Source organism: Tyto alba, unplaced genomic scaffold (assembly GCF_018691265.1).
Source record: "Tyto alba isolate M040663 unplaced genomic scaffold, T.alba_DEE_v4.0 Super-Scaffold_40, whole genome shotgun sequence".
NCBI classification, from domain to species: domain Eukaryota; kingdom Metazoa; phylum Chordata; class Aves; order Strigiformes; family Tytonidae; genus Tyto; species Tyto alba.
Window position 1 is genome coordinate 1,233,095 of NW_024881316.1, and position 18,480 is coordinate 1,251,574.

Here is an 18,480-nt window from a genome sequence, read left to right on the forward strand (position 1 = left end):
TTTTTGTAATCAAAGTGGCTGGATTTATATAATACATATATATAATATATATAATAATGGCTTTTGTGTCACAGAAGAGACATTTGCAATCTGCTATATTTGAATAATTAATAGTTTATTGTCATTATCTAGTAAGGCTTGAAATAAAGATGGATGCTGTTTGTCCTTTAGAAAAGATCTGCTAAATGAAACCAGTGAACCTCAGCGCAAATAAGTAAACAATGCATTTATTTGTTCCAAAAAGTAATCCTCCCTCACAGAAATTAGTGGTGCTAGTTGATGTCTTTGGATTTAAATATTTAATGTGTAAACATATATATTCAAATACACAACAGTAATAATGTGTATGTTTGAAGTTGATGGTCTTATCTTTCCATTCTTTGTTTATTACTCCCACCCTCAAAATATTTTGCTGTCGCATGTCTGTTTCAGCTTTTTGTTTTTTTAACATCGACTTTGTCTAGATTCAGGTTAAAGCCATCCTTTAAAAATAGGAAATACTACTGTATACCTGCTGAGGACAGACAGCTAAGGAATGAAGAGAGTCTGTTGATAGTGGCTTGCCTTTGTTAATAAAAAAAAGGAGAAAATAGATTAATAGATTAGCAGCTGTCTCATCTATGTCAAAGGTGGTATTATAACTGAAATACCTGTATCCGCTTTAAAGCGGCTTTAATGTTTCTTGCTATTTTAATATTGTTTCTTGAAGACTGGTATCAAATGGTTTCTCATGTTATTTGTAGAATTATACAAATAACATGAGAATGTTATTTGTATAATACAATTAGCTACAGCTAGTGGATTTGTACATTTAAAAAATGGTTTTCTTCCAAACAGGAAAATAGTCCTCCTTGCTGGCTGGGCATTATTTTTGTTTCTTGCATACAAAGTTTCCAAAACAGACAGAGAGTATCAAGAATACAATCCTTATGAGGTTTTACATTTGGATCCTGTAAGTAACAGCATATTTTACTAGTCTGTACTACTGTAACCGTATATTCTATGTCCAGATGTCAAATTTAAGACTGTTTTTTTTAAACAAAATAAGTTTTTTAATGTATCTAGTGATTTTGTTCTTTTTTGGCATCTGAAGGTTGCTGCGTTGTTAAGTCAGTTGTTAGATATTCTTTGCCTGAGTCTGTACCAATTTATAATGTTCGTATCTAACTCCTTCAAAATCCTAATGATTTTCTTAATATTGTGAGCTGTTCTCTTTTTTAATCTATTTTGAATCTTACTCTGATGATGTTTTTCTAGCTCGGTACAGGAAAACAAAAAAGTCATTCTGCTTTATATGCCCTGTGAAAATCTTCTCAATAGCCTTTTTTAGGCGTGCTGCTGTGTAAACAAGAATGTGGATTCATTTGATTTACAGCTGTTGTACAGCAGTATTTCTCTTGTAAGAGAAAGGTTTCACTAAAGGGTGTTGGTGATGCGCATTTTGGTGTAGTAAAGGTTACCCCGAATCTCAGTTGTATCTGAGTGCAGATAAATTCTAAGTAGTGATACCAGTGTATTGGTTTATTAAACTGGAAAAAAAAAAAAAGATGTGTTTATCTAGGACACAGATACAGTGCTTTATTTATATTGAGGATCTGATTCAAAATGGATATAAAATGTTATATATCCCAAGGAGACAAATAGACCTTCTGGACATCTCTTAAACTCTTATTTAGTCTTGTCAAACCATTTCTTCATTTTAAACACAACACCTTGAGCAAATTACCTGCATATGTTAATTATTTCCCGATAAAGACCTCTTCTTTTGAATAACAGTAGAGTCATCTTTTCAGTTCTGAAGCCTGAGGTATGTTTTACTCTCCAGTCTAAAGTAGTACACTGGGGATACAGCTCAGCATGAGAGTATGGATGAGCTTTGGATGTACCTGTTCTGGTTAAACTTGGTGTGGATTGTTAGTGTAGGAGAGCTTAGGGTGTATATGAGCACTGGCAAATGCATCTCTTGCCATTAGTGTTGTGTTTTGTCAGCACAAGGATAGGCATCACTGGTCCTGCTTTTCTATGTGAAGGAAACATTATAGCAGATGAGTAGGTCCTGGCCAGTTTCTAGCTAGATGGGTGGAAGGAGACCTGCCTGTCACTGTGTGGAGGCATGTTACTTAAATTCAACCTCTGCCCAGTTCCTCCGTGAATGACTGATTGCTGACTTGTGTTCTCTCACTGTTACACAGGAACAAGATAAAATTTTCACTGTTGAATGGTATCTGTTGGAACTGGGCTGTTTAAATGTTCATATATCTGGGTTAACTTCGGTTAAACAAATCAAGCTAGGGATTAAGTCATCAGAGGGTTTTCCTTTGTCATCTTTGGCAAACTTCTACAAGTAAAAACCCTGAGAAAGCTTATCTGGGCAAAGAAACCAGTACTGGAATGCTTCAAGAACTGACAGAGGGATGGAACATATTGTCATAAGGACAAACTAAATTAAAGCCAGAGATGTTACGGGGGGGATGAAGAGATGGGTGTGAAGATAGATCCGTTAAAGTAGGGCTCAAAATAGAGTTCAGGATTCCAGAGTGTTTGGTATTTCTGTGTGATCAGACAATGTGTGTTAAATCCCCTGGAAAAACTTCCAGTTTAGACTACATGAAAGTTAACAGCTTTCTTCTGTTACCATTCAAGTGAAACTTTTGGAGTTGTTGCCAGCCCTGTTGGTGTTGAAGTGATGCAGATATTGAAGTGTTGTTAGATAATGGAACTATTGTTGCTGTTAAAAAGACCAAAAAAACTCCAAACTTTTTTAAAAAAAGTTGCAGATGTACACAGTAAAACGTTTTAGTACACAATAATTAATTTGCTTCTTTGCATTAACACTGTGACCGAAATTGTTTTTTTATCTTAGGTTATCATATGAGTGTATAACAAGAGGCTTTATTCTCCAGAGAACCACAACATGGATAAAGTCCAGATCACATACATGCACCTTATTTTATACATAATATCAGCACTTTGTTTTGAACATAGAACAGCTCTGTTTGAAGCACATCACTTGAATTCACTAATGCATAAGGCACTCAGATACTATTACTGATTTATTGAATAAGTATCCTTACTGCCATTTTAGAGGTGGGATACAATGCATAAAGATGAAGCTCAAAACTGATTATAATTTTGGATTCTTTAAGGCAGAAAATTGGGGCCTTAATTTGTTTTGTAAGTAGTTAGTACAGGGAAGCTCTGTGTTCCAAGCAGAGTGCTGACTGACACCACCTGTCCTAGGCTACTAAGCATTTCTGTAAGGCCTAACCTCTCCAGCCCAACTCTTGAAAATGAGGACTAAGCAATTAATGCTAGGTAGAAAGTTTGTCATCAGCTTATCAGGGATCACATGCACCCTCTGTGGCAAAGAGAAAAAATCAGGAATTTTTTTTTATAGGCAGCTTTCATGTTGAGCCATGAAAACCCATCTTTTCTCCAGCAACCTGATTTTTTTCTCCTCCTCTCCCCCCTTTCCAGCTTCTGCTACTCATCTGGCATTCTTCATACAGTCTTGAAATGGCTGGTTTTACTTGGAAGTCTGATTTATTATGGAGTAAATTCATCCTGTGCATTGAATGAGGCAGGCATGCTATTGAAAAATAGTGTTGGAAAACAATAGGCACATGGTATAAAGAGAGATAAACTAACAGCAAATGAAGCCTCAGGGTAGTTTAATTTCTGGTGTAAATGTACTGAAACAGTACCATCATCTTTAAATAACTTCTTGTGTGTTTGTTATGCAATTGAAGTCTGCATGCTAGGCCTCTCTACCACAAAATGTTGAAAAGTCCTGTAGTAACGGTTCTGTGAAACTTAGCAGATAGCTTACTGAAAAAACTTTATTTGCACTTACTATAAAGTTTTTGGGTTTTCCTGGGTAGTGAAGTTCACAGTTCAACCTGAAAGTTAATGCACTGGGGATTACGTTGGTGACATTTAATGATGTGCTGTAGTAGAATAAAAATCGATCTCTTTCTCAGATGTAGGTAATGTATTCCCTTTGTTCAAGAAGTTTGAAATAATTTATGGGTAGGATGATTCTAGTCAGAGGCATTCTTAAGCAGCAGGGCAATCCACTGTTCCTGGTGACTGACAGATTTATTTCTATCTACAAGCTTTAAGTGAACCATCATACTTGATCTATGGACTCTTGTTTAAATTGCAGACCATTGCAAATGAGAATTCCCTGTATTCAAGAATATGTTTAGGAAAAGATAAGATTTGTCAGATAAGAAGGCATTACCTTTTTTTTCTATGAATGGATGAACAAAGTAATCCAGAAAAAAACAGTACCTAGTCATCTGAATGTCTGTTAGACTGTGACTTCTAACTTGATGTAAAAATATAATGGTTATAAAAATTTTGGTAGAAAAATAATATAATCATGTTTCCATGAAATACATATGTAATGTGATGATCGTATATTAGAACATAATTCTTTAGTTCAATGAATGTTTCAGAAATATTGCACAATGTGCTTTAGAACGTATATAGGGAAGATTGGATTTGATTTAAGATATTTATTAATAAAACTCAAAACTTTCCTTTTCAAGGGAGCAAGTATATCGGAAATTAAGAAACAGTACCGTGCATTATCACTAAAATACCATCCAGATAAAGGAGGAGATGAAGTTATGTTCATGAGGATCGCTAAGGCCTATGCAGCGTAAGTTCCTTTTTTGCCCATAAAAAATGGGAACTTGATATTATGGGGAGGGAGACCTTTAAGGTGACAGCAGGGATGGCTTAAGCAGCCGGGAAAAATGTGTTCGGATATGTAACAAAAAACAGAAGATGTCTTGGTTCAGTGCATATTTGCTCTCTACAAGTTAGGAAGTACAATTTAATTTGTTTAGCAACTGTCAGAATACTGTAAGGTGTTAGGTCTTTGTATTAAACTTTCCTATCAGCTAGGAAGAGTGTTGACAGTATGATACATATTAAATCTTAAAGATGACAAGAAAATGGGTGTTGAGGTTTTTAATGAACCAACCCTGCCACAGCAGTTCTGAAGTGTTGCTTGGAAAATATACTGTTTGTTTCACCTGGTGATAAAGCCAAAGAGTAAGAGACAGTATTTTAACTCTATTCCCATCTAGTGAGAAAGATACTTCATTCTGGTTCTGACTCAGTTTTCTCTCAGCTCCCCCCTGTCCCTTTTCATTTGTACTTGCCTTGCAGTCCTGATTTTTCACTCAGTGGCTGTTTCGTATTACCTATGTAGTTCTTGAAGGCTGAATCCTTGAATCTTATTTTCCTCCAGAGTATTTTCTGGTCTTAGCTTTGCTTATAGTGTTTGTTTGTTTTGTTTTTGTTCTGTGTTTTTTTTTTTTTTTTTTGTTTTTTTTTTTTTTTTTTGTTTTTTAATTAATCTGAGGGATGATGTCTAATATTAGAATTTGGTATAAAGGAAATCCCTTTTTATTGAATTTTCCCATAATCAAGATGTGGGTTTGGGTTTTGTAGTGCTGTTCATACGCATAATGATAATACAGCTTTATATTATTTTCTACTCTAAATGATCGTCTTTCAGAGTCTTGGAAGTCTCTGACCAGGTTCTTCAAGATATTCCATGGGTGGAGGATGTCATGTTTAATATTAAATTTGCTTATCTGAAGACACTTGATGTTTACATGCGATCTCTGATTTAGTGGAGTCATACATTTGTATTGTGTTTTTAGTATATTTTGTAAGTTACACTTAGCAAAATACAGGAATTTCAATACACAGTTCAATCACAATACCAATGTGATTCCCATTACTGGTCTCTAATACACTCACTGTCATGACGCTGGGCATCCCCAGGTGCCGGGAGGGCATGTATGTGTTGAAGCCAGTTTGAGCCCATTTTCTCTTCCAAATTCTTTTGCTAGTTGTCTAGTTTTTACACTCTGTGTTGGGCAGAGCCAGGTATGTACTCCCCCCTTGTTGATCTCGCAAACTCGAGGAGACATTCATACTTTTTTAATGTGCTCAAGGAGAAACTGCTTATTCCACCAGTTGATCTGCTCAACTGTTTAGCTAAAACAAAGGCCACCCTCCAGTCCTCTTTGTGTTAAGACAGAGTCAGCTTCTTTGCAGCAGCTGTGGTGAGTCACTGGTCAGTCTGAGCCTCATGGCACATCGCCTTTGCCTTATCCACTCTGAGCCTTCTTCCATTGTAGGGGTTTACTGGGTCAGTCACATCATCAGAGAACCTAGCAAGTTGGTGATTTCTGCTTTTAAGTCAGTTGTCTCTGTGGTTCACCTTACTGTTTGAGAGTCCTGTTTGGGGTGAGGTGAGGAGAACCAAAACCATGGTCACTTGAACAGTTTTGAAATCATACTTTCTGCTTAAACACATCTGCATCACTATGAAAGCCTTCAGTAGGATATTCTGGTATTGCTTTCTGAGCTGAAACATCTCACTATTTTGCTTTGCAAGCTAGCACTCAAATGCCGGGTGATACAGTTTGATACTTCAGACAGTAGGTGCAAGAGCTGTGGCAGAGGCATATTGTGAAGTAAATGCCGGTGAAGTTCCTTAGCCATTCTGTCATGAAAGAATATAAAAGCTACCCATTCAATGAGTCTGCTTGTTAGCAAATGTGAGACTTCTGAGAGGTATGGAGGCACCATCAGCTGACCTGACGTGCTCTCTAGAGAGGTGTGCTGCTTACAGGGGGCTCGTGTCAGGGATGTCACCAAGAGTCTACCAAGCCTCGTACAGTCCACTGACTATTATCTGCTGCTGCTGCTTCACGTGGACACCAACGATACAGCCAGACTGATATAATGATACAGGGACTTTGGAATGCAGGTAGTTTTTCCACCAATCCTTCTAGTCAAAGGGAAGGGGTTTGAAAGGGCCAGTTGAATCTGGCAGATCAACAATTGATTACAACACTGGTGCCCCAGCCAGCGGTTTAGCTCCTTTAGACCGTGGGGCTTGCTTTGAGAAACCTGGTCTAGTGGGGGCTGATGGGGTCTATCTGCCAGAGAAGGGGAAGAGCATCTTTGGTCCTAGTCTTGCCAAGCTGGTTGCATTCAACTCCTTGCATTCTTCCCCTACTCCAGGGTGGTGTCCCTCTCATGGGAGACAGTCTTCCATGAACTTTCCCTGACATGAGTCCCTCCCATGGGACGCAGTGTTTCCCGTGCTGCTCTGGCATGGGTCATTCCTGCCTGTTGCAGTCCTTCCAGCGCCAAGCTACAACAGCGGCATCTGCTTCCTCCCACAAAGTCCCGGTCTCCTTTGGGCGCAGTCACCTGCTCCAGTGTGGGGTCCTCCACAGGCTGCAGGTCGTGGCCCTGCCATCTCACTATGGGCTGCAGGGGGTGCATCTCCACCCCTTTCTTTTCCTTTCTTCCACTCACCTTGGTGTTTGCATAGGTGTTCTCCTCGCAACTCCTTACAACTCCAACCCCTCCTCCCAGGTCCCCTTCTTAAATATGTTGTTGCAGAGGTGCAGCCACTGGCACTAATTGGCTTGTTCTTGGCAAAGAGGCAGGTCTGACTTGAAGCTAGGGGAATTCTGAGAAGTTTCTTGGACAGGGCACCGCTTTAGCCCTCTCCTCTGCTACCAAAAACCCCCAGCACAGTGATAAAAGGAAAACTAAGGAAAATATGGGCCCTTTCTGGAAGTAAAAAGCTGCCTGGGATATGGAGAAGACTGAGGTACTAGATTTTTTTTTTTTTGCCTCAGTCTTCACCAGCAAGGGCTCCAGCCATACCGCCCAAGTTGCAGAAGGTAAAGGTGGTGACTAGGAGAAGGAAGAACCACCCGCTGGAGGAGAACATCGGTTTCAAGACCATCTAAGGAACCTGAAGGTGCACAAGCCTATGGGACCTGACTAAATGCATCCGCAGGTCCTGAGGGAACTAGTGGATGAAGTGGCTAAGTCACGATTTAAGCCATTGTATTTAAGAAGTAGTGGCAGTCTGAAGTTCCTGCTGACTGGAAAAGTGGAAACAGAACCCTAATTTTTAAAAAGGGGTGGGGGAAAAAAAAAAAAAAAAGACCCAGGGAACTACAGTCCAGTCAGTCTCACCTCTGTGCCCAGTAAGATCATGGAGCGAATCCTCCTGGAAACATGGAAAATAAGGAGGTTATTGGTGACAGTCAGCATGGCTTCACTAAGGACAAATTGTGCTTGATGAATTTGGTGGCCTTCTACAAAGGGGCTCCAGTGTTGGTGGACAAGGAAAGAGCAACTGACATCGTCTACCTGGACTTGTGCAAAGCATTTGACACCGTCCCCCATGACATCCTTGTCTCTAAATTGCAGAGACATGGATCTGACAGATGGACTGGATCTGGATGTTTGCACTCAGTTAGTGGCAGTCAGTGACTCAATGTCTGAATGGAGAGCAGTGATGAGTGGCGTTCCTCAGGAGTCGGTGGTGGGACTGGTGCTGTTTAACATCTTTGCTGGTGACATGGACAGTGGGATTGAGTGCACCCTCAGCAAGTTTGATGACAACACCAAGCTGTGTGGTGTGGTGACACGCTGGAGGGCAGGGATGCCATCCAGGGGGGCCTGGACAGGCTGGAGAGGTGGGCCTGTGCAAAACTCATGAAGTTCAACAAGGCCAAGGGCAAGGTCCTGCAGATGGGTAGAGGCATTCCCAAACACAAATACGGGCTGGGTGATGAGTGGATTGAGAGCAGCCCTGCAGATAGCAGACTTGGGGGTAGTAGTGGATGGAAGACTGAGCCAGCAATGTGTGCTTACAACCCAGAAAGCCAACCGTGCCCTGGGCTGCATCAAGAGCAGTGTGGCCAGCAGGTCGAGGGAGGGGATTCTGCCCCTCTGCTCTGCTCTCCTGAGACCCCAGCTGGAGTCCTGCATTCAACTTCGGAGCTCCCAGTGTAAGAAAGGCATGGATCTGCTCGAGTAGGTCCAAAGAGGGTCATGGAGATGACCAGGGAGCTGGAGCACCTCCCTTATGAGGGCAGGCTGAGAGAGTTGCCGTGGTTCAGCCTAGAGAAGAGAAGGTGCCGGGGAGATGTTACAGCGGCCTTCCAGCACCTAAATGGGGCCTACAGGAAAGGTGGGGAGGGGGGACTCTATCCGCGAGAGTAGCGATAGGGCAAGGGGTAATGGTTTTAGGCTGACAGAGGGTAGATTTCGACTAGATATAAGGAAGAAATTCTTTACTATGAGGGTGATGAAATACTGGCACAGGTTGCCCAGAGCAGCTGTGGCTGCCCCCTCCCTGGGAGGGTTCAAGGCCAGGCTGGACGGGGCTGGGAGCACCCTGGTCTAGTGGAAGGTGTCTCTGCCCATGGCAGGGGGGTTGGAACTAGATGATCTTTAAGGTCCCTTCCAACCCAAACCATTCTATGATTTTAGAACTTAGAAATGTTCAGATGTCTGACTCATTCACTGGCTTTCTTCTGTGAGACAAAATCTTATGTATAGTGAATGCCTGGTGGTCTGTTTTCTAAAGCAATATTCTTCCTTCTAGTTGCAGGGATTCTGTTTGAGGTGGTATATTATTGCTGTGAAACTGTCATTACAGAACAGGCATAGAAACTATAAGATTTAGGAGGTCATGTCTTAATTTGTTTCTCTCTTAAATAGGAAACTAGGGAGTTCCAGGATTAAAAACAACCAATCTCAACCAAACCATCAGTGGCTAAAAGTCTAGAATAATAGAATTAAAAGCTCATATGGACAACTACTGCTGTATCAACTCCTCTTGCATAATCACCTTCCTTGCAAAAAAAGATAATGTTTTCAACCTTTGTTGTCTTTCAGAATTTGCTGTACTGTAACGTGGCACTGAAAAGTGCTCTTTGATGATGGATATGCAGTCAGACTCATGAAAGGGAGATGTGATTGTTTCATCTCCTGTAAGAGGGTGCACCTTCTGTGTACGATTTCTTTTGCTAGAAGAATTTGCCTGTTGTGAAGGAATACATCAGGATTGTTTCATATCAGATTTCATACAAATAATAGCAGAAGGTGTTTAGCTTGCCAAACCATCTCTGAATTATAGTATAAATGCCACATTTTAATGTTGCTGTATGTCAGTGATTTGAATTTCTTTACTTCTGTATTAACTTAATATCTCTTATTGAAACTAGCTTAACTGATGAAGAATCACGAAAAAATTGGGAAGAATTTGGTAATCCAGATGGACCACAAGGTAACAATTATAAATGACAGAAGTCTTGTAATTTCTGTACGTTGAGTAATATCTGATCATTTGAGAAGTACTCAGATCTTAATATATATAGAATAACTTTTTCCTGTGATTTGAAGCAATGCAACGGAACAGTTCTTTGCATGTGAAACTGGCTCCGGGGTGGTGGTGGGAGGGAAAGGCAAGAAAGAGTTTGATTTCACATTTTTCAAAGTTCTTATTAGGCAAAAGAGAAGGGTAATTTTTTAATTAGTCAGCTTCAGTAAGTATCTAGAGAGACTTGCCAATATTAAAAGGAGGTATAAGCAAAGAATAAAATAATACTCATCAGAAGAATATTGTAAATTTATATTGACAAAATAACAACTAGCCACAATGCAATAAACACACTTTGAAGGGATGTATATGAGGATATGTATATATTTAGATAAATACTGCATAGATGTCTGCCTTCCATTAGCTGGAAGCAGTACTGTTTGAGTGTAGCTCTATGCCATCTTCATCTTGAGGAGTCCTGGTGATTATCCCTCTGCTGGTAGATTGTTCCTGATCAGGTAGCTGCTTGAAAATAATCCTTATGATGGTGTATTAAAAGTTTTACCATAGATGATCCAAACTAAAATAATTAAAGATTGAAAGTTAATAGATTTCCCCCCAACACTTCTATTTGCAGTTGCATGAGTTGCTTGTAAAACATCTTTAAGACCATTGTTTAAGTGGACTTGTTGTGAGGAAGAATATTGTGTATTTCTAGCTGCTTCTGATATTCATTACAAGCGAAAAGGAAGCCTGCCATCTTTTAGGACAGGCCTCTGTAGGTCTTTGCTTGTTGATGCCCTGCAGTTTGTGGGACTAAGTTATACTATGCATCTACATGGAATTAGTTAAGGCCAGCTTGGAAGTATAAATGGAATTTGTAACTTAATTGTGAAATTACAGGATGATGTGAAGGAGTTCTGTGCTGGAAATTCTTCTAAATTATATCCATCCAACATGGGAAATTAATTTAAAAAGGAAAAAAACCCAGCTGCTGAACCAGTGTTTTAAAGAAACAACCTTCCCTTTCCCTTCAAAGAAGAAACTGTGGCAACTAAATCATAGTCTGATAAATGCATTTCTGATGGACTAAGGTGGTGGTTCAGTTTCTTTAATCACTTTGTTTTATATCATAGCAAATTTCTTTCAGCTCCTAGCTTCTCTTGGTTTCCTAGCCAGGCAAGTAGGAGGACTGTGTTCCTCTTTCTACAAAATACAAATAAGATCTTCCTTCAGAAATGCCGTCACAATATCAGCAGAATGGTACTGTAAATCTTAGTCTAGTGTATGCACAAATACCTTTCCTAGGACCTCTCCTGATGTTAAACTGTTTTTTGCACCCATAGGCTACTAATGTAGTGTTGCCAAGGCACAGGATTTCAAGTTAGGCAGTATATCAGTGTCCTTGAACAGACCTGAAGCTGTGACTTCAAAAGAAAACTCAGCCAAAAGCTGAGAATTTAAAGGCATGAAGATTCTTGTTCAGTTGGCTCAGAAATTGCTTTCATAAGCTTTAAGGGACTGTAGATTCCTGAAGGACAAAATTAAATGATCCTTGGTAGGACAGCAGCTCATACTGTGAGTGTGAAGCCTCCTGGTCTTCTGAAACCCTAACTCAGACTACTGTGGAGTTGGAGTTCTCTGATTTACTTCTAGGTCTCTCATCGTTGCTTCATCTGAAGGGTGGTAAGAAGCCTGAAACTTTCTCCCCCGTCCTCTAGTCTGTAACCTTGTTCCACCTTGAAGTTTGAGAAGCTTTCTAATTTAGTGAAATTAATCTTCGTTTAAATACCAGTAGTGTAAAAAATTGTATCCAAGCTATGTGTTCTGTAGTCAAAGAATGGAGACAGTCCCTTATAAAGGTATATTCTGGGATGAGATGAAGCACATCTAGTATTAGACATCTCTAACCAAGTTAGATGAGGTACATCCTATCCTCCGTGCCTAGCGCGACGGAACAGCGAGGAGTATTTTGCTCTATCCATCTGAAGCATCATGGAGGTTTGAGGCAGGCAAACAAGATTTTCTTGTCTTTGGCACGACTTGCTCCTTTACTAAAAGTGCTTTACTAAAAGTGCTCCTTTACTGAATGTGCAAAATAATTTGAAAAGTGTTTAAAAGTAGGTGAGGGCATCTGGAGAGTAAAAAGATATGCTTTTAATAATGTAAGGCAGTTTTAGTAGACTGTTTCCCCATGGTCTTTGCCAGTGCTTCAGCTCAGCACACATGGATGGAGGCAAGGAAGGAGATTCTCAGACCGGAAGAGAAAGAGCTTTGTACTGGCTACTTCTGTTCTGGTACAGCTTGAAGCTACAATCCTAAAGGTCAAAAATACTGTGGGGAACTGAAGTTGATACCACCAGTAAAAGACACATTACATTTTTAGTAGATTCTTCTAAAAATCCATAACCATTAACAGATAGAGATGTGTCTCCAGACTCTTCTCCAGAGCAGGACATTTCCTATAACTTAATGTGGTAAATTGACTAGCAGTTATCCTGTTGAACTCCTAAGTTTGAGTTGTGGTCAGATGTTTGAGTCTCAACAAATAGTAGTTTCTAACTTAACTACATAGAAGTCACGTTAGCCTTGTGCGTTAACAACTGGTTGTCTGAACTGATGGCTGTCACAGTCTGTTGGAGACAGTGTCAGAGTAGTATCTAACTACATAGGGGATCCTAGCCTGTCCTTATTTAAGGTAGTAGTCCCCATTGATACCTGTTAGTACTGAGGAAAGCATGTTTGATGTTGTTTTGGGGGGTGGGGTGAGTTGGGTTTGTTTTGGTGTTTGGGTTTTTTTTCTTTCCCAAGCAGGCCCTAGAAGCTTTTGAAGTCTTTTTTGCTTGTTTTGTTTCCTAGTACTTTTAGTGTTGCTACAGGTAACGTTTTTGATGTTCAATTTTTTACCACTAAAGTGTCTGAAGACAAGCTATTCTGTGCTATTCTGAATTCAGATCTGCGTACTGTAGATACTCCTGTTATAGAATCAAGTTTTCTATTCTCTGCAGCCTAACACCTTTTGAACTGAAGTGTTCTTTTCTCTTTCATATCAATCACACAGAAATTTGAACTGGTAGAGGGTTTTGTTTTTACAATTTACAGCTTAAAACATTTTCCTAATGTTACGAACTAATGAAACTTTTCCCATAGAATTCATTTGCTCAGACAGTTTTCTTGCAGTGCATGTATTTACTGAACTGTATGTATTTAAACTGCTGAAAACTCTGCAAGGCAAAGCTCATAAATCTTTCCATCTGTGAAATCTTTATCTTTTTTTTTTTGTATATTAACAAATCTTACATATCTACTTCATTGCAATATGTTAAGCCAAAATCTTTGGTATTTCAGATGTTGCATTTAAGTCTTGTTATTTTATTGCATACTTTAATGTATTTCTAATTAGTTTTTTTGATGTTGCCAAATTTTTTAGAATTTTGCTTATTGGAGTGATAAACATGATAATTTTTTTTGTGGGTTGGTGGTTTGGTTGGGGTTGTTTGTTTGTTAGTGTTGTGGTTTGAGCCTGGTAGGCAGCCAGACACCATGCAGCCACTCACTTCCCCTTCTCTTCTGGCAATGGGAAGGGACAGATGAGCTGGGCTTGGGGTCTGAGATAGGACAGGGAGGGGCAGATCACCCATTATGGTCCTGAGCAAAAGGCAGACTTGTTAGGGGAAGAAAAAAAGAACATACATTTATTACAGACACTAACAACACATAACAGAGTAGGACAGTCAGAAGCATTGCCACATCCTGAGAACACCTTCCCCCCACCCCTCCCTTCTTCCCGGGCTCAGCTCTGCTCCCGATATCTCTACCTCCTCCCCCAGCGGCGCAGGGGCAGGGAATGGGGGGTGCAGTCAGTGCTGCCGCGTATTCCATCTTTGATGGGGGGAGCTTCTGGAACTTGTTCCCCCTACTCCATCATGGTCCCCCTCTCACAGCAGACAGTCCTCCACAAACTTTCTCCAACATGAGTCCCTCCCACAGGCCGCAGCGTTCCCCACACTGCTCCGTTGTGGGTCACCAACTTTCTCCGACTGGATTCCCTCCCACGGCTGCAGCCCTTCCCGAGCTGCTCTGACATGGGACACCCCCGCATGCTGCAATCCTCCCAGCGCTGAATTACAGCAGCGGGGCTGCCTTTTCCCACAAGACCCCAGCCTTCTTTGGGCACAGCACCTTGATCATCCATGTGAAAAACACAGGCCATAAATCAGTGTCTGCTCCACTGTAGATCTCCATGGGTGGCAGGGGGGGCCGCCCTGCCGTCTCCCCACAGGGTACAGGGGGGTCTCTGCTCCGGCACACCTCCCCCCTCCTTTCTTCCTCCGTTCCTCCACTGACCTTGGTGTTCACGCAGCTGCCGCAATAAGTCTGGCTCTTCCTCACCACGTCCCTTCTTAAATACGTTATCGCAGAGGTGCAGCTGATTGGCTCAGTTTTGGTGCAGAGGTGGAGCTGACTTGGAGCTGGGGGAGCTTCGAGAAGCTTCTCACAGGGGGCCACCCCGATAGCCCCCTCCCCTGCCACCAAAAAACTCCACCACTCACTCAACCCAGGACAGTTAGACTTTGTCACATTAAAGCAATTCTTTAATATTTTATAGTGAATGCCTTTTCTTTCATCCTACAGCTACAAGCTTTGGTATAGCTTTGCCAGCTTGGATTGTGGATCAGAAAAATTCAATTCTGGTGAGTCAGTTTAGCTCGGGATTTTCAGGTGAACTTTCAAGTGTTCATGGTAACATGGTTGTGTTTAATACTGTGCATTTTAATCAAAACAGATAATAATGCTTTGGTCCGAATGCACATCCTGAAGCAAATTTCAGGAGTCAAAAGTGTTAGAGCAGCTTAAATCTAACCTTTGAGAGTAAAGTATTAATATGCTTAGAAGGATCTCATTGCAGTGATAATGAGGTTGTACTGTGGTCACCCCTGCTACAAAGTGTGTGTTTGCTGTTGCAAGGGAATGCATAGAACTGTTTGTTTGTTGGATTTCTGTAGTTCTGTTTGGTTTGCTAGCCATGCTGTTATCATACAGCATCTAAATGTTCATTTGGTTGCATTTGTTGCTGCAAGGTATTTGGCTTACCCGCTTGATTTCTTTTAATGTGGTAATCATCTCTGTCCACTGCAGCACAGCTTAGCTGCCAACTCTTTAATTGTTAATGAAACTCACCTGAGACTGTGTGAATGATTTAAAAGATTACTTATGCTAAACTGATACTCCTTATTTAAACCCCACCCAACTGATTATGTTACTTGTAAATTGTTCTTCAGAAATAATGACAGGTATTATGCAATAAGCTTACATTAATTCGTAGAAGGCTTGTGGTAGTATTCCTTGGCTGTATTTTAGAATAAATATTAAACAAGAGTGGTATTAAGTAACTATCTAATGCAGTATGTTTCATCATTTTTCTCTAGGTTTTGCTTGTATATGGATTAGCATTTATGGTTATTCTTCCAGTTGTTGTGGTAAGTATTATCTAATTAATATTCTAACCTCTGTAACCAAGCTGTAAACAAAGCTGTCTTAGACATAGAATTGCTCATTCTTGCCTTTCATGGAGAGAGCAAATAAGTGAGCTTTTCTTTTTAACGTGTGTGTTTTCTTTTATTATGGAAAAAGTGTAGCTGCTGTAGAGTTTCCAGAAAAACGCAGTGCCATGGTAGAGAGAGGGCTGTGGGGAAAATATTAGATATCACAATAGACTGAGTTATGTAATTTATCTTGTAGCTTCTGTCTTTCATAATATGAAAAGCAAGATGTTGTGTTAAACTCAAGAGTATATTCAGTGGTGTTACTGTAGAACCAAGGCTGAGATATCTGTAGCTGGTGGTACTAGAATGATTACTTCATGTGGAACAGCTTGTTGGTTTGGTTTTTCCTGGCTGCCTTTGTTTTCATAACTTCAGTTTTTATTGATCTTCGGTACATCATGAGATGTCTGCCCTTGAGATTTGTTTGTGTGAGGAATCATTTGTTAGGTGAGTGGTATTTCAGGGCTTGGGTTTGCACTGCAGTATTCCTTTTGAACAGTGTCCCTTATCTGGTGATTGTGTGTTTGTAGTATGGTACGAAGACAGAAAATTGACACCCAGAAACCTCCATGCTCTTGGGAAGAAGATTTTCATTTGAGAAAGTCTTCTGGGTCTTGGCAACTGCTTGCATCTCTGTATGCAGAGGTTAGCCAGGCATTACCTCTTCTCTTTGAGAGTCTTTCTGCATAATTGAAGATTTAGCGTAGAAAATTAGATGTGGTGATTTCAGTAAGTTGTGTAAGAAGTCTAAAATCCGGGGTACAGTGTCTACATATTTTTCCTATCTTTCCTTGTAGGTTTTAGTTGGTGTCTGCTGATGCATGTATACATGTACTTTCAGTGATTTATACCAGGTTTCTCATAGTTCAAGTGAAAGTAAACACCCTTTTTGTTGTTACAAGGAAATGTCCTGAGCAGAGAAAAAAAAAACGGCCTGCTGCTTCTTACCCCTATACCAGATGTAGACTTCTGCATTCAGGCTTGTCACTGTAAATTTCTTTTATAGTCAGTGGAGAGGAATAGTCATTTTTATGGAGCAGGTTATTTTATCATTTCATTCTAAAGTAGACATACAAGATGATTCATGCCTTTAATGGGCCTGTTTCTCTTTTACGAATCAATAAAGAAACTGAAGTTAACTACAGTGTAGTCATCCTGTGTCTGAGATAAGCATCTAAAATAAAGTAAGCCTGGTTCTACCCTTTGAATCCAGATCAACAAAAAAGGAAAATACTGATAGGTAGTTCTTCCTAGACCTTCATTGACCTAAATAATGTTCTGTATGTGAGGCGAGAGACACGAGCAATATCTGCAAAAGCAGTTAGAGCAGCCTCTTTCATATAGATTTAGACTGGCTATAGTTATATTTTTCATCCAGTACATAGACAAAAATTTGACAGCTATGGGATTACAATCTAAATTTTTCTGTAGAAAAACTTGAAAAAAAAGTTGTATACTATTTTGTGTTAGAGTTCTATATATTCATGGAGGAATCAAACCTAATTGATTTAAAAAAAATTAGTTTTGGGGGAGCCAGTTCTAGAGCATTTCCCAAATAATTAAGTAAATTGTAGAGTTCTTGCTGCAGTAGGGGAATATACACTATTGCCCATGAAATTAATAGTAGTAAGCATCACTTACTACTTCTTGTTACTTTTCACTCATGAAAAACTTTACAATAGATCAAGATGTATCTTGGATATTTGTTCTCATGTTAGTGAGCTTTGCTTACAAGGAGTTTAAAGAACAGACTGCAGTTTATAACCCAGCACACCATTTTTCTTAAAATAAAGAGTACATTCATTGTACAGTGAGTTTCATAATTTGACGTCACTGGTGTAATGCTAATGAGGGAATTACTGGAGTGTTTCTGATGGTTTGGAAAACTTTTTCTGTCAACTTTAAGGTGTATGGCTTAATTCTGAAAATTTGCAGCAAGGGCACTGAACCACCTTCAGATTTCCCTTATGAAAATCAATTTCTGTTTAAGTGACTTAAATATTCTTTACGAATTTTCTTATTATGAAAGAAATCTCTTACTTTGTTCTTGATTTGGCCTTGATTTGCCAAAACTGAATTTGATTTGAATACTGTGTTGCACAGTAAGGAGTAACCTTGTATAGGTATATAGGTTTATAACTGTGTGTATAGGAAATGGAATATCCAGTGGATTCCCTGAAACAACACCAAAAATAAATGAAGCAGCGTATATGTGCATGTGTTGGTGGCAATCCGTTAGGCTAGGTATCACCAAAAATCTTTTGGTGTTGGATTCTCTCAGATGAATATATTGGTGTGCTTTTCAAATTTGCATTGGTAAGTATTTTTTGTTTCCCTCCTTTCTGAAATTTAGTAGACCTTAATGTAGGTAAAATCAGTTGGGCCGAGTTACTTGCTTGTGAACAGATGATCCAGCATACCCGTTTTGATGCTTCATCGTAGCTGATGTCAGTTTGTTCTTGTTAAATGTCTCAGGGTTCCTGGTGGTACCGATCAATACGATATAGTGGAGATCAGATTCTCATTCGGACAACTCAAATATATACATATTTTGTCTATAAAACACGGAACATGGACATGAAACGTAAGTAAAAGGCACCTTGAAATGTTTACGTGTTCATCTGGAAATGTTGCGCTGCTGATGTTAAAATGCTTCTGCTTTGTAAGCCTTTGTTAGGATAAAACAACATTTCTGCTTTTGGAGTGTTTTTAGAAACTTTGTTGAAGGTGAAGAGTACTCTGTAAGAAGACTTAAGTATTTGGGAG

At 39.8% G+C, this 18,480-nt stretch overlaps 1 protein-coding gene across 1 annotated transcript in view; it reads left to right on the forward strand.

The window, feature by feature from the left end:
* The window catches only part of SEC63 (SEC63 homolog, protein translocation regulator), a 67,162-nt gene that overhangs the window by 18,643 nt on the left and 30,039 nt on the right, over window positions 1-18,480 (forward strand). The window contains exons 3-8 of the mRNA XM_042803091.1: window positions 838-952; window positions 4,554-4,666; window positions 10,074-10,135; window positions 14,804-14,862; window positions 15,598-15,648; window positions 18,190-18,298. Coding sequence (XP_042659025.1) covers window positions 838-952; window positions 4,554-4,666; window positions 10,074-10,135; window positions 14,804-14,862; window positions 15,598-15,648; window positions 18,190-18,298 — 509 coding nt within the window. The remainder of the gene's footprint in view (window positions 1-837; window positions 953-4,553; window positions 4,667-10,073; window positions 10,136-14,803; window positions 14,863-15,597; window positions 15,649-18,189; window positions 18,299-18,480) is intronic.